Consider the following 27,537-nt stretch of genomic DNA (forward strand, 5'->3'; position numbering starts at 1 on the left):
AATTGGATGAGATAAGAACTTTGAAATACTCAAGTTTTGAATCCTAACCATAAAAAGAAAATATGTCCTTTTTACATGTATTACAGCCCAGTAAGATCCTTCCTTACGATTTTCATTTATATATTAAGAATATCAAGGAAAGAGGTATCTTGATAGAGGGAGTCATTATGAGGTTAGGGAGAAACCTGGTGCTAGGGAAATTCCCAGGAATTCACAAGTATGACCCCAGCTAAAACTTCAAGCAATAGTGGAGAGGGTGCCTGAACCGGTCTTCCCTGTAATCAGATTGATGACCAACCTAATCCTCATTATAGAACCTTCATCCAGTAACTGATGGAAGCAGATGCAGAGATCCACAGCTAAGCACTGGGCAGAGCTCCCAGGAGTCCAGTCCAAGAGAGGGAGGAGGGACTGTATGAGCAAAGGGTCATGATTAGGATGGGGAAACCTACAGAGACAGCTGACCTGAGCTAGAGGGAGCTTACTGACTCTGGACTGATAGCTTGGGAATCTGTATGGAACTGAACTAGGCCCTCTGAATGTGGGTGACAGTTGTGTGGCTTGGAAAGTTTTTTGGGCCACTATCAGTGGGACCAGGATTTCTCCCTAGTGCATAGACCAGTTTTTTGGAGCCCATTCCTTATGGAGGAATACCTTGCTCAGCCTCAATAGGGGCGGTGGGGGAGGGGAGTGGTTGTTCCTGCCTCAACTTGATGTGCTCAACTGACTTTATTGAATCCCCATGGGAGGTCTTATTTTTTCTGAGGAGTGGGTGTGGAGTGGGATGGGGAGAAGGTTGGGAGTGAGCCAGTTGATATGTAAGATGAAAAAAGCTTTTAAATAAAAAAAATTGAAAACAATTTATTTTAATAGGGTTTTTAAAATACATTTGTAAGGGGAATTTTGATTAACATAAAACATTTTGTGCCATATATTTCTTATTTTCCCATGACTATTACTTAATTGAAATAAAATTATAATTAATTTTTTTTCATTAGAACCTGTTTTGGAAGAAAAGCCTTGTGAAAATCTATGTGCATAACTCTCATAGTCTAATGAAACATTAGTCCTACAATTCCAATGAATGATGTTTTATATAAACAACATGTTAGGGTTTTTATAAAACACTTAATCAACCTCCAAATAAAATTTCAATAAATTTTAAGAACTTTAGCCTACCTGTATAAGGCAGTATATATTTATCAAGCCTTTTAATAAATAACCCCAACACTCACATTTATAAATATGTACTTGTGCATTTTAATTGAGCATTCTCTCTCTATATATGCATATATGTATATACAGTACTCAATGCAAGTAAATAAAAAATTAAAGTAGTCATAAGATTTGTCACTTAGTTTTTATGTGGGACACAAAACAACATGTTGCAATAATTATCATAGCTAGACTAGTCAAAATTACATGCAATCCAGCTATGCCCAGTATAATAACCAGGTAGAAAGCTTATATATCTTTATCTCTTTATGATATGAGAAAGACTGAGTAAAATGATCAAAAGGTCAAGTTTATCATGTGGACTTAAGGTAACATCCTTTTCTATTATTAGAGCTAACTATCTGAGGGTGAAATGTCATTACAGATAAAACTACCACACTCAATGTTATGTAAGTTAAAAAAATTCTCTTTTAATTTGTAGCAGGACTAAACTACATTTCCCATGCCTGCTTGCATATCTAAATGAAAGAAGAGGAACTATATGAAAGTATAGCATCCTGGACTAGCTGTCAGCTACTTGCTTAGACCCAATCTTGCCTGTATTTTATCCTGTTCTACATAAAGGTGATCTGTCCCATATTTACCTGACATTTGGTCATCACTAGTTCTTAGGTGGCTACTTTCCCTCTAGACTTCTTTAGTGTCCCTATAGATCAGAAATGATTCCACCCACTGATAATCTATGGAACATATGTTAAGTTACCCACCATGATAAGATCCTAATGCACATCCAGTACAAAGTCTAACAACAGCTGGAGTTTTATCTTCTTAAGAAATCAAAATGCAATGAGTTTGATTTCACCTATGATGGCCTTAAAAGTTAGAGGACTCAGTCCCTTCTCAGAAAATCTGGGGGTGGGGAAGCAGGCAGAGTCTCTTTTGTCTAAGCAATTAACCTTCCATAAAAAAGAGAACATGAAGATAAGGGAAGGATCAGAAGGTCCCTTGAGTAGTTTAGGAGAAACATAACCATCCTAATGTGATTTGAGAAAGCACAGTCCCCATCTTGTCTCGGACTCTCTCTTTTAGGCCAGAGTGGGACATCAGGACATCTGGAAGCACGTTTATGAAGGTGGCCCCTAGAAAAGTCACATGTTATTTCATCTACTCAGGAATAGGGTTTGGATGGGTCGAGATTTCTATCTTTGGTGCCAGTGGTTGTTGGTTTTAATAAGCGGCACTGTTACTGTGTGAGAAAGGTCACGGAGCATGTCAAAACTATCAAGTTTTATTAGGAGAGGGGAGAGACAGAAGAGAGTGACTAGGCCTGTGGAAGACAGGTGCAGAGAGGTGGGCAGGGGGGAAAGGAGAAGAAAGAAGAGGAAGGGGAGGAATCACTGTCCTGCTTCCTATGGATTCCCCTGCACATGTGTATATGGGTGTATGCCAAACATACATAGATTGCATGATCATGCAGTGCAAGGATTATGTAGGACATAACCCTTACTTGGCAACTGAACTGTGCATATGTGGTCATGTAAATGGAGGAGTGGCCAGGTATCCTAACAGTGTTACTTTTCAAACTAAGTGGGAACACAAGGTAACTTGTACATCATGCTTAGCAAGAAAGATAAGCTGAGTGATGATCAGGCAAACTCACGAAGAATGCTTCAAGACAGATTCTGGCATGAGCACCTACAAATCTTAGTTGGAACAGAGACATACCTGTACATTGTCATCAACAGCAACCTGAAGAGTTCCACTAGACTTCCCAGGACCCAACTCATGCCTAATCAGGATTTTTGATTTGTGGTATAGTAAAACAACAACAACAACAAAATAAAACCAACAACAACAAAAAAATCCAACTTTTAATGAAAGCTTAAGCATGAGAGTTAAGAGAAAGAAAGCTCTTCAAAGAGAGACTAAGACATCCAAATGGAGGTGAGAAAGAGCTGCTCAGTGGGAAGCAGCCTTTGAGTTTTTAAGCATAGAGGAAGATGTTCTCTTCTTTTGTTTATATCTTAAACTAAGCTGTAAGTATCTTCTCTTTTGAAAGGTAATTTTGCTCCCCTTGGAGATAAAGTATGATGAGGCAAAGTCCAAAGATGATAGTTGAGGTATGAGTCTGAAAATAGTTACATTTCTTTGACTGTTGATCAAATCAAGGGAAACTGGAGCCATGGAAAGCAATCACCAAAATCCACCTGAAGAGATAATACTGGCAGTTTGGATAGAGGGGAACCATATTGGTGCCTGTCTCATCCAAGGAAAAGTGGTTTATTTTGGAGGTTTCCACATTTGGGCACCATAACTGTTGGCATAAAATGCAAACTTCACCTGAAAGAGTAGGATCTAATTTACTCTAGACATAAGTGTGAGTAACCATGGCCCAGGAACACAGATTCATTTAACCCTAAATTTCATGTTGCAATGTGGTAACAATTTCATGAAGGGTTATAGTAACAGAAAAGGAAGGGACTCTTCAAATACATCGATGGACCCATCAGAAATCTGTGATAGAGGCCCAGAGGCTGTTACCCTCTGATGATAATCCCAGTCTTTTGGTTGGTGCAGTCAGTCCTCTGCTCAATTAATAGATTCCGAAGTTTGCAATTTGGTCATACACAACAGTCAATTATTAGTGACTAATAAGGGCACTAAGGATAATCTGTATTTGTCCCTGGGCCTGCAGCACTTCAATCTCTGCAGTCATTGCAGTTCTAATCAGTTAATCAGCCTTGCAGAAGATGCATTGAGGAAAGTTCTTTATAGGAACATCCATTCACAAGCACTTTGAGGAAACTGCTATTGACATACATGTAATCATAGAAAATACTGTTTTTTTTTTTCTATTTTTGTATCCCCTGAATTACAGCAGATTAGATTTTATAAGGTCAGGTTGGTTTCTAAGATAGTTAGGGTGAAAATAATCCTCCCTCAGAGTTCCTGAAAAAAATTAACAATACTCTAGCCACTTCATTTCTGCATTTACTTTCGAAAATATTGTTAAATCCTTTAAAGTCCTTTAGGAGGTAGAGGTAGAGGAAGTAAGTCGCTCTAGGTGAATTTGAGTTAGTTTAGCTTGACCCCATTTGCTGTTTTCTCTCTCAGCTTCCTGTGTGTATACTAAATATGGTCTGGCTGCCTCCCCATTGCCTGGTGGGTGAGCTTCATACTCCTGGTGCAATGCCTTCTCAATTATGACAAACTCTATACCCTGGAAGTATAAGGCAAAACAAATCCTTTTCTTCTCTAAATCAATGTTTTGGATGGTCAGAGTATCCTATCTAAGCAAAAGAAATGGAAAGAATGTAATTGCTAAAATGCTTTCTGCTTGGCAAACTTAATATGTAAATTTGAAAGATTAATTTTAGAAACAATTTAAGTGTAGAACTCCCTTTATATGATTTGTTTTTTTTTTTTCTATATGAGGTGGACATCTATTTTGTCTGTATTGACATGTATTTTGTCCTGCATTACATGAGGTAATTATTAATTGATAATATATTATTGTTGTAAGTAAAGTTATGAGTCAATATTTTAATATCTAACTTGGTATACAAATTATAAAATTATCAAGATAAAACTAATATCACAAAAAGGCAGTGTTATGTTTTAGTCTCTCTGTTTCATTGTGTCATTAAAAAGAATATTTGTGTTTGCAACAGAAAATGTTCTTGGAATATCAGCGGGAATATATATATATATATATATATATATATATATATATATATATATATATATATATATATAAAATGCTGACAGAAGTAGCATAACAAAATGTAAAAGTTTGTTTACTTTTCATTTTTTTAGATAAGTTTCTACTGAATGCACAATGGCTATGCCTACAAATGCCATTCACTATTTGTCTGGAATATAGAAATAAATTGATAAGGCTTATAGAGAAATAAATCTTAAAAGAAAAGAATTATCTGTAGTCACGTTGAACATAACAAAAGTGCTGTTTATTTTTTTAGGATTTTTATACAACTTTTTATGCTACTGCTTTTTTTAAATTAAAGTTTTTTTTTCATTTTATATACCATCTCCAGTTCCCCCTCCCTCCCCTTCTCTCTCCTCCCCATCTCCCTCCATCCCAACCCCCATCCACTCCTCAGAGGGGATAAGACCTCAATTGGGTGGTTAACAGAAGCTGGTATACCAAGGTGAGGCAGGGCCTACCCTCTCCTCCTTGCATCAAAGCTGAGCAAGGTATCCCACCACAGGGAATGGGCTCCAAAAAGCCAGTTCATGCACCTGGGATAAGTCCTAGTCCCATTGCCCGGGGCCCCACAAACAGCTCAAGCCTCACAACTGTCACCCACATTCAGAGGGCCTAGTTCAGTCCCAGAATGGGGAAAGGTTTTCACCAACCCCACATCTGACAGAGGGCCGGTCTCCAAAATATATAAAGAACTCAAGAAACTAGACATCAAAATACCAAATAATTTAATTAAAAAATGGTGTACATATCTAAACAAAAATACTTAGCAGAAAAATTTCAAATGACTGAAAGACATTTAAGGAATTGTTCAACATCCTTAGGCACCAGGGAAACCCAAATCAAAAAGACACTGAGCTGTTATACTTGTTGGAAAGGCTAAAACCAAAAACACTGATGACAGCTTACATTGGAGAAGATGTGGAGTAAGAGGAACACTCCTCTATTGCTAGTGGGAGTGCAAACTTGTATAACCAGTCTGGAAATCAGTATGGCAGTTTATTGGAGCATTGGTAACCAAACTATCTAAAGACCAAGCAATACCACTTTTAGGCATATACCTAAAATATATTCAATCATACCACAAGGACACTTGTTCAAATATGTTCATAGCAGCATTATTCATAATAGTCAGAACCTGGAAACAAGCTAGATGTCCCTCAAATGAAGAATGGATAAAGAAACTGAGGTACATTTACACAATGGAGTATTACTCAGCAGTAAAAAATAATATGAAATTTACAGGCAAATGGTTGGAACTAGTAAAAATCATCCTGAGTGAGGTAATCCACACATAGAAAGACAAACACAGTATGTACTCACTCATAACTGGATAGCAAAGGCAAAGCAAAGGATAACCAGGATACAATCCACAACCCCAGAGAAGCTAGGTAAAAAGGAAGACCCTAAGAGAGACAGGCATGGAGCACTCTAGGAAGGGGAAATAGTTAACTGGGAGGAGAGTAGAAGGGAGGGTTGAAGGAGGGGAACATGAGGGATCAAGATGGCCGAGTTGGGGGAGGGATGGAGAGGCAGAGCATTGAAAGAGACGTCTTGATAGAGGGAGCCATTATGGGTAAGGGAGAAACCTGGTGCTAGAGAAAGTCCAAGTATTCCACAAAGATAACCCCAACTAAGACTCCTAGCAACTGTGGAGAGAGAGCCTGAACTGGCCTTCCCCTGTAATCAGAATAGTGACTACCCTAATTGTCATCATAAAACCAAACTGATGGAAGCAGATGCAGTGATCCTTAGTCAAGTACTGGGCTGAGTTCCTGAAGAGCAGTTGAAGAGAGGGAAGGGGGATCCTATGAGCAAGGGAGTTCAAGTCAAGTTCATGATGGGAAAAACCACAGAGACAGGTGACCTGAGCTAGTGGGAGTTCACAGACTGGGGACTGACAGCTGGGGGAAAGGGTTATCCTTAAAAGAGAATTTAAAGGCTGGGAGGTTGGCTCAGTGGTATCAGTGCTTGCTTCCAAGCTTGTTAACCTGAATTGGATCCCTGACACCCAAGTCTTAGAAATTATTTACATACACAGGTTTACACAAACATACACATACATACACACCATTCAGTATATTAAAAAGAATAAAAACTATTTAGTACTCTATGTGTACTATTAATTTTTCAGACATTTGATAAAAATCAAAGTTTATTTAAGTATTAGCTTATGTTAAAGTATTGTAAATGACCACTTTTTTTAAGTGCTTGATGAAATATATGAAGCATGAAATAAACCTTCTTAAGAACTTCAGAGGATACAGTTCAGTAATTTTAAATACATTCACACTTTTTATATTGAAAATTCATACAATGTACTCTGGAGACAGTTTACCCTGTCCATCTCCCAGATCCCCCCCCCACCCCCCATCCATCTGACTCCGCACTTTTTTTTTAGTCTTTAGAAAACAGGCAAATATAAAAGAAAACAAACCATTATTTAAAAAAAAATCTCAAGAAACACACACACACATACTCCATAAAAACACAAAATCAGAAACTATAATACACAAGCAAAACACAAAAAACACAGAAAGCATTATAAGACAAAGAGTTCTATGAAAACACTATTGGACTCTTTTTGTATTGGCCATCAACTACTGGGCAGAGAGCCTGTCCATAAGTGTGATTTTTATACCCAGTGAGATTCCATTGAAAAAAAAGTGACTTTTCCTTTGCAAGTGGTTGAAATGATGATTTATAAGCAAGCATTTTTAAGTGATTTGAAGGATGGAAGGCGACTCAGTGGTTAAGATCAGTGATTACTTTTACAGAGGACCAGACTTTGTCTCTGATCACCCATATCAGGTGGCTGTACCTATACCTCCAGCTGCAAGAGATATGATGCCATGGCCTCTGCAATTTCCTGTATTCATGTGCATATACCCATACATAGATAAATACACATGATTAAAAATAAATGTTTGTTTTAAAATTTGTTTCAGTGCATTTAATTATCTATATAACTTCATTTTTCTATAGACACATACAAAGATGTGTGTCTAAACTTTATATAGTTTGTAAAAATTATCAGAATTAAAGGCATGTGAGTTTAGTACATGAAACTCTAACATTAACTGAATGTGCTCTGTGTTCTTGGTTGTATTATTTGTGATATTTGTTGGTGAGGCATATTTCACCACAAGATTTAGTGAGAAAAAACAAGAGTAGAGAAATGTAACCATCTTGGCAGGAATGAAGATATTTAGGAGACATTTGGCCCCCTCCTTTTATTATCAAATTACAGAGACATTGCATTGTAAGGAACTGAACCTTCTCCAGGAAGGAAAAGACTAGGAGCTAAATGCCATCAGAGAAAGGGTGTGTCTCCCAGAAAGGGATTTCACTTGGTACTGATGACTTGTCAAGCCACCTTAAAGTAGAGCCAAGACAATGACCATGAGTGGGATCCCATCATTACCTAGATATGCATATCTCTGGACCCATATTTAATTCAAATCTCATGTTAAAAATCTAAAGGTAGATTTGGAGCTGGTGACACTGGACCTCTTTGATCCTCCTCCCAATGTGTCTACATTGAGTAAACCTTTTCTTTCTTTCCTTGAAGTCTTATTTATGTGACCAACTGAGGAAGGTTGCACAAGCTGGGCTTATTAGGACTTCCTGGGGTGTAGGTGAATTTCTAAATGAGAAAACTTCTGACTATGCTTGGGTCCATCCTAAACTTCAATTCAGAGGAATCAGGGAATGTTAAGTTCCACAGATGGAACCAGAGGCTGAAGGTTAAATTTGTCTAGCAGAGATCACCATCACCAACATGACCAGTAACAGTTGCTGAGACAACCTGAATTGAGGGTTATAAGATGATATAGGCACCTGGATGGTTGAGCAAGGCAGAGCCCACTCCCCAGCTTTCTTGGCTCCCTTACTACTCAATTCTTGGACTCTGTGAAGATCAAGAGTCCCCAAGGATATTCTCAGTCATCTAGCATATGAAGAAATGTGCAGAGCAGATATATTATCAGAAGATGTCAGACTGAGAATACTTGGGCTTTATTAGTATCTGTAGTGGTTTAAATGAGAAATATCTCTCATAGGCTTATGTATTTGAACACTTGGTCTCTGGTTGATAGTGGTGATTGGGAGAGTTATGAACCCTTTAGGAGATAGAGGCTTGCTAGAAGAAGAACATCTCTGGGGATGGGCTTTGAGTGTTTATAGCCTTGGCTCACTCCACTTTGCTCCCTTTGCTTCCTTCATGTTCATGGAACTGTCTGTGATTTCTCAGTTTCTGGCTCTGGTCCCTGCTGCCATGTCTTCTCTGCAATATTGGAGTCTCCCTCTGGAACCATAGCCAAAATAAACTCTTTAATTCTTAAGTTGTCTTTTAAGTTCTGTTACAACAAGGGAAAGTGACTAACATTGATACTGGAACTCATTTTTTGATAAGAAGAACAATGTGGAAGATATTGGATCTTGCAAATAGCAAAATGATTCACTACTGTAATCAGAGCCTAAGAAGCTACTCTTTAGGAGCATAGAAGACAGAAGTACTGAGTATAATATGCAGTGGGGGTGCATCTCATGAGGTTGCAAAGGGAAGCAAGGTGTGCAACTACATGGGCTAAAGGTAATTTGTATGATATTTTGTCAAAGACTGGCTGCCATCTATTATTGTCATCAGAACTTGTGTGAAGCTAACTTAAAAGCAATGGATTCATTACTATGACAAAGGAGATTTCAAAACAGCATGATATTGCATCTGTGGCTATTAACAATAACTCTTATGCAGGTCTACCATGAAAAGAATGAAGTAGCCCAGAAACAAGTGGAAAAACAACAACAACAACAAACAAACATAGCTTGGAGAGCAAAAGGACATTAGGATGCTTAATGGTAGAGTCAAGACACGTGCTGAAAGAGAGGCTGCCATAGTTAAGAAGGTTAGCACTCTCAAAGAGTTGTTGCTCTGTACTGAAAAAAAGCAAGGGCGCCCAAGAGCAATATCCCACCTACTAAGTGGCCAACTTGTGAAAGGAGAAATCCCAAGGGGTTGCTTGTCCCCAAAAGGCAATTGCTTTACCTAGGAAGGCTGATGCTAACTTTAGGGAAATAATTCCAACTACAATAACATCAGAAACAATCAGACCTGTCCCTAGGAATAACCCCATGAAGGAATGGAGTGAAGAGGTTGCAAAACCAAGAAGAAAGATATTAAAGAAGATCCTAGACAATGGAAGGACCCTTCATGTTCATGGACTAGAATAATCAGTATTTTGAAATTTGTTCTATTACCAAAATTAATCTGTGTGCTCTCCTTGACAATGCCAATAATACCTATATGGTTATAGGAAAAAAAATCATAAAATTTTATGGAAGCACAAAAGGCTTCAGTAAGTCAAAGCAATCCTGAACAGAAGAGCATTTGCTGAAGGCACCATAGTACAATTATACTACTGAGCCATAGTAACAAAATAAGCATGGTATTGGCAGTATTGGCACAAAACACATATGTAGATCATAGAATAGAATAGAGGACCTTAAATCCACACTACTATAGTCAAATGATAACGTGTGCACTCACATACTAGGGTTGACAACATGTCCTGGATAAGCCAGTTAAACAAACCAAAATTAATACTAAAAAGCAAGCTGGGTATGGTGGGACACACCTTTAATTCTAGCACTTGAAAGACAGAAGGAGATGGATCTCTTTTTGGTTCCAGGCCAGCCTGATGTAAAAATCCAGTTCCAGGACAGTCAGGGCTGTCACACAGAGAAACCATGTCTTGGAAAACAAAAACCAGAATAAACAAACAAATCCAAACAAACAGGCAAAAAAATTGTAAAAGGCAGGAAACATGAGATTTATTTAATTTGGTCACAATTAAAACTGGGGCAGAGAGATCTAGGTAATTCCTATTCCACACCCATTATTGAGGTCCTGAAATGAAGCTAACATTTACATATGAGGCAAGAGATATGGCTAGCTAAACATCTAGCCAAGATGTGGTTCCACCCATCGTTGTCTCAGATCGAAGTCCCTTAGTAAGTTCAACTGAAAAGTTATAAATCTTTCTCCAGGAGACAAGATCCTTTTCTGGAAGGTAAATTTGTTCCCTAGCCAAACCCCAGGGCTTCACATTTGTCTTCTCTAGTAGGAGATTCCTCGGTTAATTTTAATGTCTTGAGTTCCATGGTTTCAATAATTTGATATCCAAAGAGAGAGGCATGAGTGTTTCTTTTGAATATATTAATTACTGCCAGACTTACTGGTGGACTGCACAACAAAAGAGATAAGTAACCAGTCAAGGGATAGCCTATAGAATAGGAAAAAAAAAAAGACTTTCTCTGCTATTCTCTTAACAGGTGGTTAATGACCAGACTATATAAAGTACTAACAAACAACCCAATACATTTCACAAATAAACTAAATAGATATTTCTCAAAAGAAGAAATACAAATGCTTAATAAATATATGACAAGGTTTTCACCATGCTCAGTCCCAGAAAATACAAATGACAACTCCACTGAGATGCCTTGTTACCCAAATCAGACTGTCTACCATCTCTGAAACAAAAGCAAACTATGATGGCAATGAACTGTTCCTGGTTTTATGAGAACCGGAGCCTCAGGCTCTGGCAGCCTTAAGGCTCTAGACTTGGTCACCTTTCCTCAATAGGACAATTTAACAGACACACAGAAAAAGGTGATTAATTCAATGTGGCCATGCTGGGAAGAAGAGTAAAGAGGTCCATTGATTGCCCAAACCCATCTTGGTTCCTATCATCAAGTTGAGGTTTAAGTGGAAGACAAGAAATGCCCACAGCTAGGCAGGCCTGGCCAAGGTTTAAAAATCCCCCATCATTAAGAATAGTTGTCTGGGGACCAGTGTCTCCTATGAAGTAGTCTGACAAGTTGTCAGGATGTAAGTTCCTCTTCACCCCTCTTCTTCTCCCAGAATGACTTTTCTGGGGAAATGTCAATCCCTAGGGGACAATTATTTCAATAGTTTAATAGCCAATCTAGTGGTAGTTACACATTTGACCCTTTAGAAGATCTTCATGTCACCACAGTTAGAGAAACTTTAATGATTGTTGGTGATAATGAATGTAAATAATTAATCCACCCTATATGGACATAAATATAGCAGATCCTTAAAAAAACTAGAACTTAGGTATAATCTAGCTACTCCACTCCTGGGCATATACCCATAGTAATAAAATTCAGGATGCAATAAAGATAACTGTATATCCATTTTTCATTTATGCACAATATAATAAAGATACTACATTAATCTTTCCTGGGAAGATGTAGACAAATGACTATTCACCTTAGCCAGGACAGCAATGAAAGAACAAGGTACTGCTCTACCAATGCCCAACTTGTCCAATCAATGTGTTTATTGGACTTAGTCACAGAGCATAGGTGAACCAAACCTTTTATTGAACTGTCTACAAATTTGATCATCTGATAAAGTTGTCAGTGAATATGGAGAGGTTAGAATGTTACAAGTCCAGAGACCAATTACAATTTATATCATGGTTTCTTTGGCTACACTTACAGTTTTTCCTTGTTTATTTGTTCTTTTATGACCAATTTAGGTTTGTCTAGATGGATAGTATCATCTGCATGATTATACACTGGGAACAGGGGTTGACAAGAGATAGAAAGCATTTTTCTTTTGTTTTGTTTATTAGAGTGTTTTAGCGATAGAACAATTGCTTTTGACAGGTCACTTTCCGTGGTTTTTAAATGTTATAGGGCCAAGAGTATGTGGTATTTGGCACTCACAATCAAGGAGGAACAAAATGATAGAAGTATTTACTTTTATCCAGGTCTAACTTGAGATCATCTCTGACTAGTGTGGGGCTGAGGACCAACTTTTGAAACTCTACACTCACAGTCACCCTATTTGCAAGTGGAGGAACACAGTCTGAAACCTTAATGAGTGAGTGCTGTCCACGCTACAGAAAGGTAATACTGTAATTGATATTTTCCATTAGAGGGCACTATTTATCCTCCAGTCTGAGATTAGGCCAGACCCCAGTGCAGTAAAACAGCACGTATTTCCTTTTTGAAGCTTGGGACAAATTGATACAGTCTAGGGGTATCTTGTTTCTTGTTTGCATGACTAAAGTAACATATATTGGAACATTTTCCATATCTCCTTCTATAATAGACTTGGCAAAAATGAGGATAGTAGGTGGGACCACACCTTTCCTGAGACTGCTTGCATTTACATATACTTGGCTCTCTAGTTAGACTTTCTTCTCACCACAGGACCCTGAGGATGACTCAGGGGGGGGGGGTTTCTGGATCTCTTTGTCCCTCTTCCTAATATGGCAAAATTTAATGAATAGCCTTTTTTATGTTTCCCACCTTTAATTTAGCTCTTTTATTGGCTTATTTAGGTAGGATGGTCAGGCCTGGCTTGGAGCATAGGTAGTGGCCCACAAGTTCAGTAACACATTGTCTTCCACTCCAGAGTACCCTCTGAAGATTTTCTCTTATCTATCCTCCCCTCATGAACAATGGGAAGGAGAAGCCTTTTGGACTAACCCCTCTTTTTGATGGAGAACAGAATTCTTCCATGTTTCTTGACCTTCCTCAGTAGTGACAAAGACTGTAATATCCTGTAACCTTGATGGTCCTTCTTGCATTTTGGGTGGTTAATCTTAGTCTGTCTGTGTAGGACCTACCATCCAAAAAACCCTCTGAAGAAAATATTAGCCCTCATGTATCAGGGGGATCAGCAAGCTTTTAATGACTACATGAGTCTGGGAAGGTGCTGGCTCCCTTGTGGTTTATGCCTCTCATAACTGCTTTACTGCCAGAGGATACATTTTATCTTCCAGTTCATGTATAGAGTAGGAGCATGGATCCTTTTACCAGGTGAGAGACTTCCATGTGCTTTGTAGCATCCCTAGAACTCCAAGGTTTAGGAGCACGTAGATAATTAAAGCTGCATGTTGGAAGAAGTCTATGAAAGTCTAGGAGTAGTGACTGCAGTACTACTTCCAAAAGATACTGCACTATTTTTGATTGTGTGACAAAGATGTGAACTTCTTTGAGCATGCCATAATAAGATTCCTCATCTTTCTCTTTTGGTGCTCAGATCATAAGTTGACCCTTCAGGCTTGAATGAACTCAAGTGGACAAAGGCTGGCTACTAGGAGAAAAACTGTGGAGCACCTTGCCCCAACTACTCAACTTTTCCTCTCAGGAAGCCTTCTTTGTTACAGCGGTACTAGGCCAGCTTTGCCTCAAGCCTATGGTTTCCTATACTTCTGCCTTGTACAAGCAACCCATCCATACCCAGTAAGACCCATTACCTTCTTTATTCTAAGACCTTCAAGGTCTTGCCTTATTTTAAATACTCACTGTGCAATGGTTGATCTACGTCACTTTATAGGAGGGTGGTGATGAGAAAATTCATTTCTTGAGACACCTTTGTACACTAGGGGTCAGGCAGAAGAGAAGAGCAGAAAGGCACATACATATATTGTCCAAATATAAGTGAGGAATGATGACTATACATTGCATTCACAAAATGTTTGTATAATTCTTGAATGGGAAAAAGACTTATTCTTTATAGAATATCCAATGAACTTAGAAAAAAGGAGACTTTTCCCCTTTTTTATTAAGAATTTTTTCATTCATTTTACATACCAATCAAAGATTCTCCCCCTTCCCTCCTCCTGCCCCCCCTCCAGCCTCCTCCTCTCAACCCTCTCCACATACCCTCCCACAAGAAGGCAAGGCCTCTCATGGGGAAGCACATCCAGTAGGGGCATGTCTGAGCCCTTCCTCCTGTCTCAAGGCTACAGGAGGTGTTCCATCTTAGGTAGTGGGCCCAAAAAAGCTCACTCATGCACCAGGGATGGATACTGACCCCACAACCAGGGGGACCCCCCAAGCAGATCAAGCTACACAACTATCTCCCCATGCAGAGGGCCTAGCTCAATCCCATAGGAGACATGTTTTATGGGTAGAAAATTCCATTAGGAGTCACAGTGAATGTCTTCCAAAGGGTCTGGTTCATTTCAGTTACATGATACTTGGTCCTGTGTTCCATTACTTTCTGACATCAGGCTGATGCCACCAAAATTTTTATATTAATTATGTTTAGTGTGTTGTGATTAGGTTGTGTTCTGACCTCATACTCCATTCCTTGTAAAATAATGGTTTTGTTGTTGTTGTTGTTGTCTAGAAAGACTTCATTTTACAAGCAGCTATTGACTCTATTTTTAAGATGACTATGGACTTGCATAAACAGCACCATCTGACTGTCACTACCCAAACAGCATAGACTGATGAGTGATTTGCTATTTGTAGAAAGAATGTCACCCTGTTAATTCATTGGGGGTGAATTGGTACTGTAGGAGCACATGGGTATATTGAAATCTTATCAGGAAAACCAGGCCCCAAACTTACTAGACAGATGAGACCAAGGGAGAGGTATAATGTCATTACAAGGACACCATATCAAGATAGACACCATCAATGTGATTGGGGTAGCCCCTTGACCTGTCATTTAACTTCCTAGTGTTTTCACTGTGAATAAAACTCCTGAAAATAAGCTGTGTTGGCAAAGACTGATTGACAGGTTAGAAGTTTAGTATTTTTGAGAGAGGTTGGAATATTATAGGTCTAAGGCTAATTAACTTATCTTGGACCAGCTTTAACCCAGGAACATCCAGCCATTCCTTGCTAACTTCTGTGTGGAAATTCACATTCTGAGATGAATAGATAAAAATATTTGGGATTCATGGACTTTTCAGATCCTCTGTCTTCTGCCAATTTAAAGTAAAGAATGTCATCAGGACGCATCCTGCTCTAATCATTTCTCTGATGCACTTCTAGAGTATTTTAGACATGTCTTGATACATGGCATTTTTGTTTTGTAAAAGCATAAAACTTGGTGCAACTGCTTCTTTGATGTAACATGGAATTTACGATAACTTAAACCTGTGTTCGGCCTTGGTCCCTCAGAATGGATCCAGAATAAACTATTTCTTATTCCCTTTAAGATGAGAGCCATGTTTTTTACAACCATATCAACAGCATCAAAGACCAACAGACAGAGAATTCCCAACAACCCCATGGGCCCCAGATTGGCTTATGTATCTGAACAGAAAATCTTTATCATTCTTCTCCCCAAACTTGCTTCTGTGGTTTGCTTATTGGTAACTACATGTTCCCTGGCCCTGAATCGGAGGGTAAGATCCAGCTATAATATGTAAATCACAGAAACTGTTTCAATGGTGCTTTCTTTGTCTGTGTGAGATGAGTGAATCATCCCTTTCCACCTGACTTCCAGGAAGACCACTCAGAGGCCAAGCAAGATAAGGCAGCTAAGGCCTTCCAAACAAGAGAGCCTTCAAATCTTATTTCTGTCAGTGCCCCAGAAGCCCAGTTCTAACTCTTATGCTCTCTTGGTACCATTTCCAAATGAACCCTTTCAGCGGTCCAGGAGTAAATCCATGTCTACAACTGGAGAAAGGAAGAGACTTGAAGGCACACCCTTGTGATTTGAGTTATGACTTAAACACCATTTTAATACATCATGTCATTTTACATATAATTTAAAAATGGAAATAGTCATCATTCCTTTAGCAAATTTTATGAGCTCCTAAATCCTATAACCAGTATCATCAACTTGGGAGTCCAGCAGTGTAGGAATCTGATTCAATTTCCTCTCTCCAGTGCTCCCATCTTTCCTCAGTTGCCTTCATTCTGTCTCCTCCTGTATGTGTATGCCATTCTCTTTTCTTTTCTTTTCTCTTTCTTTTTCCAGCATCACAGTCTGGGGACAGCACAGATGCGGTGACTGACTGGGGAAAGGGTCAGGCCCATTCTGAACTTCAGGCTCAGCTTCTCATTGACTGGGGGCTTGAAGGTAAACTTTTGCATAAGAGCAGTGAAGAAAACGAACAGCTCAGTTCTGGCCAATTGTTCTCCCAGGCAAGCTCTCTTCCCTGCAGGACAAAAGCCAAAGACGAGTCATATTCTCAGCTGACTTTGGTTCATGTTGTAAATGCTGAGCTGATCCTGTACTTTGTGTCCAGCTGATTATTTCTAACATCCTCCTGATTTGGCCCTTAAAGTCCCATTCAAGGTGGTAGATCCTGACCTTTGGCATAACAATGTAACTTAGACATGTGTTTTCACTTTGCCTGTCCAGGAAATTGCTATTTTCCCAGGTATCCTGGTCCTTGCATTGAATAATATGTAGAAGGTAAGACATGGGCAGGAGGCATTCTCCCAACTCCAAGAGCCACTGCTGTATGTTACCTCATGCCATACACGTATGCACATGTTGCTTATATCTATTTGTGTGTATCATGTATCAACATATGTATTGGGTCTATATCCAGCCTATTTACAATCTACATGTTAGTATCTGTATTGAATATCTGGGTTCACATGATTGATCTCTGATGATCCAGGACAACCCTAGCACTCCACTGTTCTCTTCCTTAGCGAACATCCTTCTCACATATCCCAACAGCACTGCAGGACTCCACACAGTCTCTAACTTATCTTTATGCCCATGTTTGTGTGGATGTATTTGTCCATATGTGTGCTCATTGTGTGAGGATATCAGAGGACAGCTATGGGTATTGATCTTCAAGTGCTACACTCACCACTGTATTTATATAGGGTCCTTTGTGCCATGTAGGTCTGGAAATGAGTCTCAAAGACCCTTCATCTTAAGTGCTAGGATTATAAGCACATGCCACCATGCTCCAAGGTTTTATGTAAGTTCTGGGGATCAAATTATGTTCTTTGCTTCCAAGGCAAGCACTTTGCCAAGTGAGCTGTCTCCTCTGCCACAAAGTATGTTCTTTCTTGCAAAAAAATACATTTTAGAATGAAAAAAATTTTAAGGAAAAGTCAGGGAAAAGAAATCTATAAAGATGATAACAAAGATGCTTAGACTAGCATCCAGACAAAACTGTTATTAATAAAATAAAAGCAGACCTGAAAGGTGCACAGTAAACATAAATATGTTATGATGATGTCAGTATCTTATGTAACATCTGTGCTTTTTTGCCATCATGTTTCATTCATCTGTGTTCTCCACATGCTCCTCCTGTTGCCTGCCATGAATAGCATGGCTAACAACCCATTGAACTCCTGAGATTCTCCTGTAAGAATCCACATACCATGATATGCAGCATTAGGACTCAGGGTTAATGACCTGACCTATCTGCAACCCCCTATGTGACTATGACTAAACCACTCCTTGTCATGAAGCTAAGCTTTCCTCCTTTGGCAGTTATGTAGGACAGTCTCTTCCCTCTCACTGAGCATAGCTGAGCAGGTGTCAATTAGTTGTTCCGCATGGAGCACATGATTTAAAGCTTGGCCTGTGTGATAGGTAATATCTATTACTGTGGTGGTTGGATTGAGAATGTGCCCCCTAAGCTTATATATTTTAATGCTTAGTCACCAGAGAGTGAAACTCTTTTGAGAAGAATTAGGAGGTGTGGAATTCTTGGAGGAGTTGTGTCACTGGAAGTGGGCTTTGAGGTTTCAAAAACCATGTAAGCCCCATCACACTCTCTGTCTCTTTGTCTCTGTGCTTCCCTGCCTGTGCATCAGCATGTAAAGCTCTCAGATATTGCTCCAGTGCCATGTCTGTCTGCCTTTTGCAATCATGATCATGGGCTAATACTTTGAAGTTATATGCAAGCCCCCAATTAAGTGCTTTCTTTTTATAAGAGTTGCCCTGCTCATGAGGTGTTTTCACAACAATAGAATAGTAACCAAGTCAGTGACCATCTTGACTGAGAGATGCCCAGAAAAACCAATGTCTGTCTGTGAGGTCATTTCAGACATGATTGGCATGTGGGTCATTGAAGTGAGAAGAAAGACCTGTCCTGAGCTCAGCTGATAGCATCGAGTTGGCAGGTACTTGCCACTTTGCAGGCTTGACTCTTCCTGAACCCTTGTGTTGCTGTGTCTGCTCATGACCATCACATTCCAGCTCTCTCCAACTCTGCAGAGACTTTTGAGTACTCAGGCACAGGCTGCATCATACGTTCTTATCTCAAGGCTTTCAGGTCTTTGAACTGGGAAGCCACTAGTTACCCACTTCATTTCTTCCAGTTTTTCATTTTCTACCCTCTCTCATTCATTAGTTATCTCTACTAAGGGCCCAGTTCACTATAGGAAGTTTCACTATTGAGCACATGGTCCTGGGTGGCATAAGAAAGCAGGCTGAGTAAGCCACTGGGAACAAGCCAATAAGCCTAACCTGTCCATGGCCTGTGCTTCAATTTCTGTCTCCATGTTCCTGCCTTGAGGACCTACCTTGGTTTTGTCAGTGATGGACTGTGATCAGGAAGTACAAGCTAAATAAATTAATTTCCTCTTCAAGTTACTTTTGGTCATGGTTTTTATCATAGCAACAAACAGCAAACTAAGACAGGGAATTTCGATGACTGAGGAAGACTGGAATTTTGGAATAACTGGGCAGGGAAAACTTACTCCTTTATGGTCAACACCCTCCACCCAGGGGAGTGCATCATCTGTAGGTTGGCTTCACTAACTTGTCTCTTATAGTATCACCAATGAGTACATCTCTTCAAAGAAGCACTGCCTGTGCTCATATCTAGTCCTTCACAGGAGATGGCAGTCACTAAGCTGGGAAACTTATGTGACAATGTTCAGCTAGATCATGTAACCTGAATATATATATATATATATATATATATATATATATATATATATATATATATATATATATATATATAGTTTACTTTCTGTTCATTGTTGACAAGGACTTCACTTACAGGCTTGGTTGCCAACTGTATCACTATTGAGAAATGGTGGAAAATTAAGTAGGTGTGTACCTAAGGTAGGTCATTTGAGCCATGCCTCTGATGGGATATCTGTAATCTGGAGACATCTTTTCCTTGATTCCTGGTCCCTGTGAGGTAGATATGTTCTTCACCACACACTTCCAACCAATGCTGTGTGTCATCTCAGGCACAGGTCACATGACCATGGACTGAGACCTCTGAAACCATGAGCCAAACCAAGCTACCTCCTGAGAAGTTATTCATCTCAGATATTGTTTCAGTGAGGAAAGCTGATAGACACAGACCCTCTCCCTTCCACCAAAAACCAGAAGAATGACCTATTGAGTGAAATAAGAGGGTTGACTTAGGTCATCACCAATGATCTTCATTAACCATGCCCTTAAGTTCTATGTCACCACTTTTAAATTAAAAAATACTCTTATTTAATACAATATTAATATAATTTATATCTATATAATTATATTAATTAATATTAATTATTCTAATGAATAGGAAGCTATTTATTAATTGACTCTAACATGGACAGACATAAATCAGCAGAATGTGCGAAATTATGAATTAGTTTTCTATCTTCTGTGATAACATACAAATAATAATTGTATAGCTGGTTATCTTTTCCAAGGGAAGAGAGCTGCCTAATATAACAGTTCCAGGAATGTTGTCTATAGAAAGTTCTAGAAATGATGAAGGAAAGCAGCTATATGCCAAAAACAGGGCTGTGGTAGAAAATACAGACTGCTGCTTTGTCAACCCAGGGAGTTTTTCAGGTTTGCTTCTTCTGGTCCTCATTGGGCACCTCCACGTAACTGAATTTCATTCACCTCTACCAGAAAGAAATGCTGAAAAAAGAACATCTGACTGCCCTTGGGCCATGGTTTCTTTTTATTTTTTACTGAGATTTCACAGCTATTCCAAAGACTGTAGGATTTTTCCTCCCTTGTAACTGGGGCTGTTCTTATGGATTTTATAGGTCACCAGAAGTCATGGGGTGACAGTCCCAGCCTAGATCTTACCAGGCCTGTGTGCTCCTTCTTTGTTTCTTGGGTTCTTAAGCCACACCATATGAAAGCCTAGGATAACATGTTTGTCAGGTTAACCAAGATCAGCTAAGCCATTGATCTGACCTGGAAACCTCTGAGGATAATATGCTCTTTGGAAATAATACAGTTTTGGATAGTTGTTACAGAGCAAGATTCTAACTAATACGTAGGCCATGGACTCAGGCAACCCTAAAGCAGAAAGGTCTATAACTAGGGTGGTCAGTTGCCATGCATATGTAATAGAGAAAGAACTAAAAAAGAACTGAAAACTTAAGCCTGGTCTGCTCTGCCAGTTCTTGTGTTCATGGTTTTGTATTAGAAAAAGCTCTCCTCTTAATTGGAGTTTGCTTATCTGACTAAATAGACACTAAGGTCCCTTTCCTATAGGATTACTAACAACTAAATTACCTTGATGACTGTCTGAGATAATTTGTCTGCTAATGAACCTCTAATTAAGAGAGAATTAAATAATTCTCAGTAGCAAAGTGTCAGTGAGACTCTGTGTTGCTGTTTTTGCTTTACAGCTGGTATGGATAAGAGAACCTTTTAAACTGGATGACACATGAAGCCCCCAAGGAGAAAAGAGTGCAATATGAAGAGATGCATATATGCAGCCTTCACTTGGCCTAGGGGATCAACTTCCTATGGAAGCCATGGGGATCTACCAACATTCCTTTCACTGCAATCCTAGGAAAAAACACATAGAGTACTTATAAAGAGTCATATTCTCAGACTCTCAGGATCTGCTTCAGTAACTAAGAATAAATAGAATATATGAAACATGTAGCTGAGAATTTGAGCTGTGATTCAGTTACTTTTAATTTTTTTTTTTTTTTTTGTGAACAGGAAGACAAGACAGATGTCCTCTATTTGGTCAATTTCCCCATTAAAGTGAATTATGAAAAGTCAACAAAGGTGATCCAGAAACATAGAGAAAGTAAGGAGAACCGAACCAGTTCCAACCAGACACCATTAGTGAAGCCTAGAATTCCACAGTGTGGCTTCTGGATATCATTTAGTCACCTTCTCCAGAAAGTGTTAGGAAACACAAGCTTCAATGTGAGAAAATCTGCTGAGCTCTAGCTGCAGCACGTTTGGCTAGGTTTGTGTCATTATCTCTTCAGTGCTCTCTGGTTCCAGCTTTAAAGGCCACAGTAGGACACATGCTACAAGAAACTGTTATGCTTCATCTTTCCTACTACTATCCTGCTTTCAGGTGTGTGTTGGACATGGAATATATGCTCAGTACATATTTATGGAACTAAGGAACTGCAGAACTATTTGAAAATACATGTGCCATGCATAGAGGCAAATAATTGTAATAACTAGGGCATTTTGTTGCTAGTTCAACAATTGTAAGACAACAAGTATTCAGTTACAATTGGCTGGGTAGAAAACACAAGAGAGGGTCATCATTACATCTTTCCCTAACCATCAATTTGAACAACATAGATGTATCTAACTATAATTTTAAAGCATGCTTAAAATAATAAAAGACAAAAGCCTTACTTGTTCAAGGAGTTCTTCTATAGGACAGAGCCAAATCCAGCTATGTAAATGACATTTCCAATTTTTGATTGATACTCTCATTGCAATGAGTAGGTAGCCACCTTCCTATGACTCCTTCCCATCTCATTACAAATCTGATATATTAGCATTTGAGAACCAATCACTTGAACATAATTTGGACACTAAAAATCATTGAAAAGATGGCATGTATTCAGATTTATTTATGAAGAGGAGGCAGGGTTTGGGTCTCTAGTGGAAAACAGGACAAAGGAAACCAAAATTTCACTCAGAGGCAAGGAAGAGTTTGAGAGACAGAAGTGCCCTTAAGCAGTGCTGTGTCTTGAGAACACGGAGCTGTAAACAACAGCTGTGAAGACAGCTGCATGGGATGGACCATATTGGAGATGTTCCATTAGAGTGGAGGTCTCTAGGGAGATGACTAGGGAAAGGATGAGACAGGAATCTGACTTGTTTCCTCACAACTCACCCATTGAGAATGGCAGAAAGGATTCCCTCTTCTTAAACAGACCATTCTCCAAAAAGTGCTCTGGATTGAAGGTGTCTGGAGTGGCCCACTCTTTGGGGTCCCTGTGTAGAGCAGTCAAATTGGTCAGGACCATGGTCCCCTAAGGAAGACAGAAAAGAGTCAAGTCTTGATGTTTGGAACAGACTCACACAAGGGATAGAGGTTCCCAAGCTCCCATTATTCTTCACACTCTCAGCTCCTTAAAAATCCTGTCCTTAGTCCCTATCAATGGTGGATTGGTCCTTAGGACAGTACAATGCTACTAGTCTGCACTTTATCACATAATGCAGGTCTGTCAGAAGAGTGTAGTGGCATTGTGTTCCCCAAAATATTGTGCACCCTAATAAACTTATCTGGGGTCAGAGAACAGAACAGCCACTAGATACAGAGGCTAGAAAATGGTGGCACTCACGCCTTTAATCCTAGTATTCCAGAGGCAGAAATCCATCTGGATCTCTGTGAGTTCAAGGCCACATTGGAAACAGCCAGGCATGGTGACACATGCCTTTAATCCCAAGAAATGAGCCTTTAATCAATCCCGGGAAGTGAGGGCAGAAAGCAGAAAGGTATATAAGGTGTGAAAACCAGGAACTAGGCTGGTTAAGCATTCAGGCTTTTGAGAAGTAGTTCAGCTGAGATTCATTTGGATAAGGACTCAGAGGCTTCCAGTCTGAGGAAACAGGGTCAGCTGAGGAAATGGTGAGGTGAAGTAGCTGTGGCTTGTTCTGCTTCTCTAATCTTCCAGCATTCACCCACATAATTGGCCTCAGGTTTGATTTTATTAATAAGTACCTCTAAGATTCATGCAACAGGAAGAGGGCAGCATATGCCTAGGGAAACCACACCTGACCATTTATGAGAAGATAAATGGACATTTGGTGAACAATCATCAACCCGGGTCCTTCCTACAGAGACATATGATGACGAAGCCTGTCTCTGGAGTTAAATGAATGGTTCTATCTGTGTTTCTAGGGTAGAATCTTCTGGTTCCAGCTCTGAAGACTTTTCTGGATAACAAAACATTCTGAGTATATAAGACAAAGTATTACAGATCCACAGAGGCTACTTCTGGCAGTTAATCTTGATTCTGCATTCTAGTAATTGAAAATTGTCTGTAGATTAGAAAAGAACACCACTGAGAGTAGCCATGAGGAGATTTCTAGAGATCACTAATTAAATGGCAGTAAACTTTCCCTGACTATGTGGCACCATCCCCCATGTTGAAGAACTGGATGGAGTAAATGGGGTGGGGAGATGGCCCCCTGCAGGCTTTCTTTCTTTCCATGACCACCAGCGTGAGGAACAATCTGCTAAACCACCTCCTTGCTGCCATGCTGAACTGAAACCTAGGGCATTCATTTTGTCACTGCCAAGAAATGTCTGACTTTGGTTTAGTGTCCAGTGAATAGAAAGAATTGTGCCTTGAACAGAAGAAGTGTGATGTACAGAGGTCAGGAAACCTCTGTACAGAAATCCTGAGGAGATCCTAAGCTGGGTTGTACATTTCATCTGTGATCAGAGGGAATGTAAGAGAGATCCATGAAGAAACGTATAAGAGAGATCTTTCAGTGTCTAATGTAGCAACTCCTCGGCAGTCAGTACAAAGAGCCAGAATAGTTCTGGATCCCAACTCTTCTGAGGCTGTATATTGTAGTGCAGTGATCTTAGGTAAACTTCTTTCCCAGAGTCTCTACTTTCTGTTGTTCAAATCTTAGATTGTCTTTTAATAAAAACCCAGAGCCAGATGTTTGAGTAAAAGCTGAAAGATCAGAGAAGCAGAGCAAGTCACAGCCAACCTCACCTAGAAAGGGTCTCAACTGAACTCTTTCCTCTTTCCTCATGCCTTATATACCTTTCTCTTCCCAGCCATGTCACTTCCTGGGATTAAAGGCAAGTGTGCTTCCCAGTACTGGGATTAAATGTGTGGGCCACCAACCACTGCCTGTCTCTATTTGCAGTGTGGCCTTGAACTCACAGAGTTCCAGTGGGTTCTCTGCCTCCTGAGTGATAGGATTAAAGGTGTGTGCCACCACTCTCTGGCCTCTATGTCTAATCTAGTGGCTGTTCTGTCCTCAGATCCCCAGGCAAGTTTATTGGAGTACACAATATATCACTACAACTTTCTAAGGTATAAAGTAGGTATCAATTGTTAGGAAAAAGGAATTAAGACATTTTGACATCATAAACATCCTCAGCACATGATTGCTTGGCAAACACCCCCTCCTTTTATCTCTCCCTTTCTTATAATTAATGTTTCACTTTGGATTTGTTTTCTTTGTGAGATAGAAAGATCTCAACTGTGGAGAGTAAGCAAGAGCTGGAAATCACCTATGAGCACAAATATGACAAAGAATTCCTGACACCTGTGAAGCCACATTAACGTCAGAAGATGCTAGGATATCCTTCAACTAATAAAGCCAACTTTTACTTTGCTGAAATCAAAGCAGATTCTACCAAGGAATCTTCCTTTCTCTACTCCCCTCTATATCCATAAATATCACTTAGACACATTGCATAAAGCTCTGTTTTTCTGGGAACAATATCTTTCTCAATTTAAATGATTTCTTGGGGCAGAAATGCATGTTACTTTTTATGTTTAGATTCCTCAGATGATGCCAAGGATGGACTGGACCATTGGAATCTGAGAGTGCAAAGTTACCTTGGGTAGATGGAATCCAGCAAGGGTGCTATCTGCTGTTACTTCCCTGGGAACATTCAAGGGGATGATGTTGCCCATCCTCTGCACCTCATGGATGACAGCATTGGTGTAGGGCATGGATTCTCGGTCAGCTGTGCTTGGCTGCCTCCCATGGCCAATCACTCTGTCAATCTCAGCGTGCACTTTTTCTGGAAGAAAATGGGGGATGAGGGTGGGGGCTCTGTTAGTTTCAAAGTTTGGTGCTTTCTTCTGAAGACAGTTGTCTCCATGATGTTATATCCTTAATTTCACCCCATGTTTTGTTTACAAAGAAATACCATGTTCCTCAACTCCTCAAAGGATAGTTTTAGAAAACTATTTACTCTGACTTTCATGTGCTTACAACATAACCATTGCTTTCCACTTAACCCTGAACTGAATAGCTGGCATCAGTATGGCTAAGCTCATAAGAGGGCCCTATTCATGCTTTTGCAAATTATATCCTTTCACCTTGTGGTCTATGAAAAATAAAAGCTTGGTTTTCAGAGTTTGAGAGTCTGGAAAATCTACAATCAGGAGATTTCTTGTGTAAGGATGAACTTTCTGTCTCATAGTTGGCAAAAGTTTGCTAGTTTCATAAAGAGAGAGGAATCTCTTTGGTTCCTGTTTATAAAAATAAAATTTAAAAACTATTCTATTTTTCTATTTGTGTGCATTTGCACATGTTTGGAGTGCAAAAGTAGAGTCCATAAGACAACTTGTAAGCATCAGTTGTCTTCTTGTGCCCTCTTGATGTCAGGGATTGAACTCAGGTTTTCAGGATTACAGGAAATAGCTTTACCAGTTGATTAATCTAACTGGCCTGGCCATACCTCTTTTAAAGGCACTATAGCCCTTCACAAAGATAAACATCCCCTAACACCATCCCAGTTGTAATTAAGTGTCAAGAAATGAATTTCTAGGGAGGATACAAACTTTCACTCACTAGTCTCTTTAGACTGATTTCTTAAGGAAATGTATCATAGTGGAAGGTACATTACAAACTCTTAGGGAACACGGTTGTTGCTGAAGCTGCTAACATTTTCCCAGGCTGTTTCCTCATTTGACTACTAAGAGTAAACAGGCCTTTGTTCAAGAATGTTTTGATAATTACATGACATTATATAAACATAAGAAATAATTTAAACAGCTATCCATACTCATATAATTTCCCACTTTATATACTAATAGAGACAGCACTGTTGTCCAGCTAAAAACTTAATTTCCTAGATTGCTTTTGGAATAAATGTGATGATCATGTGACTAAGTTCTGTCTGTGAAAATGCAAATAGACATGATTTTTTATTCTGGGACAAGCTCTGGGAAGATGGCTCTCTGCTTCCTTCACCTCTTCCTTTCCTGTGGAAACAAAGACAGTCTTCATAGGAGCCACCTTAGAGAGTGTTGATTCTTACTTCCAGCCTAACTCAGCAACAAGTTGAAAGGGTTTAGAATAATAAGTGCACTACAGGGTCTAGTTTAGATGTTTTTTCTGTGAGAAAACTAAATGTCTATCAGTGCACTACATTCCATAAATACGTAAACAGGCATATACATAGAACAAAAAAATCACAGAAGTCATCCTTTGTTTTTGAGGTAGGGTCTTCCCTTGTACCAAATAACCTCAAACTTATATTACTTAGACTCCCAAGTATTATGGTTAATTGTTTGTTCCACTGACCACAGATATTCATAGCACAATTTTTAAATGTATAGACCAATATTATTAAGTCTATTCATATTATTGTGGATGTAACTGCCAAGACATTTTCTTCTGAAACTGAAACTTCATGTTTACTAAATACACTCAGGTTATCATCCTCGTCCAACTTTTTGTATCTAGGAAATTTACTGTTCTAGATAACTTATTTGAATTGGATAGAACAGTTTGCACAAATTGTAATTTGTTACTTAACTTAGCACTGTGTCCAGAAAGCTCATCCATGCTACAGTAGTTATTAAAACTGTTTTCCCTCATGACTGAATTGCCTCTCTGGTTCATGTATGTCATACTTTATCTATTTGAGATCCACAAATTCTCTGTTTGGTCCTATCTCTTGACTCCTGTGCATATTGCAAAATGAACA

The 27,537-nt window shown here is 39.3% G+C and overlaps 1 protein-coding gene across 1 annotated transcript in view; it reads right to left on the reverse strand.

Annotated features, from left to right (window-relative positions):
• Nucleotides 1–16,398: 16,398 nt before the first annotated feature.
• Nucleotides 16,399–27,537, reverse strand: part of LOC118578830 (cytochrome P450 2J3-like) — a 43,931-nt gene continuing 32,792 nt past the window's right edge. The window contains exons 7-9 of the mRNA XM_036180067.1: nucleotides 25,433–25,620; nucleotides 22,735–22,873; nucleotides 16,399–16,845 (exon numbers count right to left, since the gene is read on the reverse strand). Coding sequence (XP_036035960.1) covers nucleotides 16,667–16,845; nucleotides 22,735–22,873; nucleotides 25,433–25,620 — 506 coding nt within the window. The 3' untranslated portion in view covers nucleotides 16,399–16,666. The remainder of the gene's footprint in view (nucleotides 16,846–22,734; nucleotides 22,874–25,432; nucleotides 25,621–27,537) is intronic.

This window comes from Onychomys torridus, chromosome 2 (genome assembly GCF_903995425.1).
Source record: "Onychomys torridus chromosome 2, mOncTor1.1, whole genome shotgun sequence".
NCBI lineage: Eukaryota > Metazoa > Chordata > Mammalia > Rodentia > Cricetidae > Onychomys > Onychomys torridus.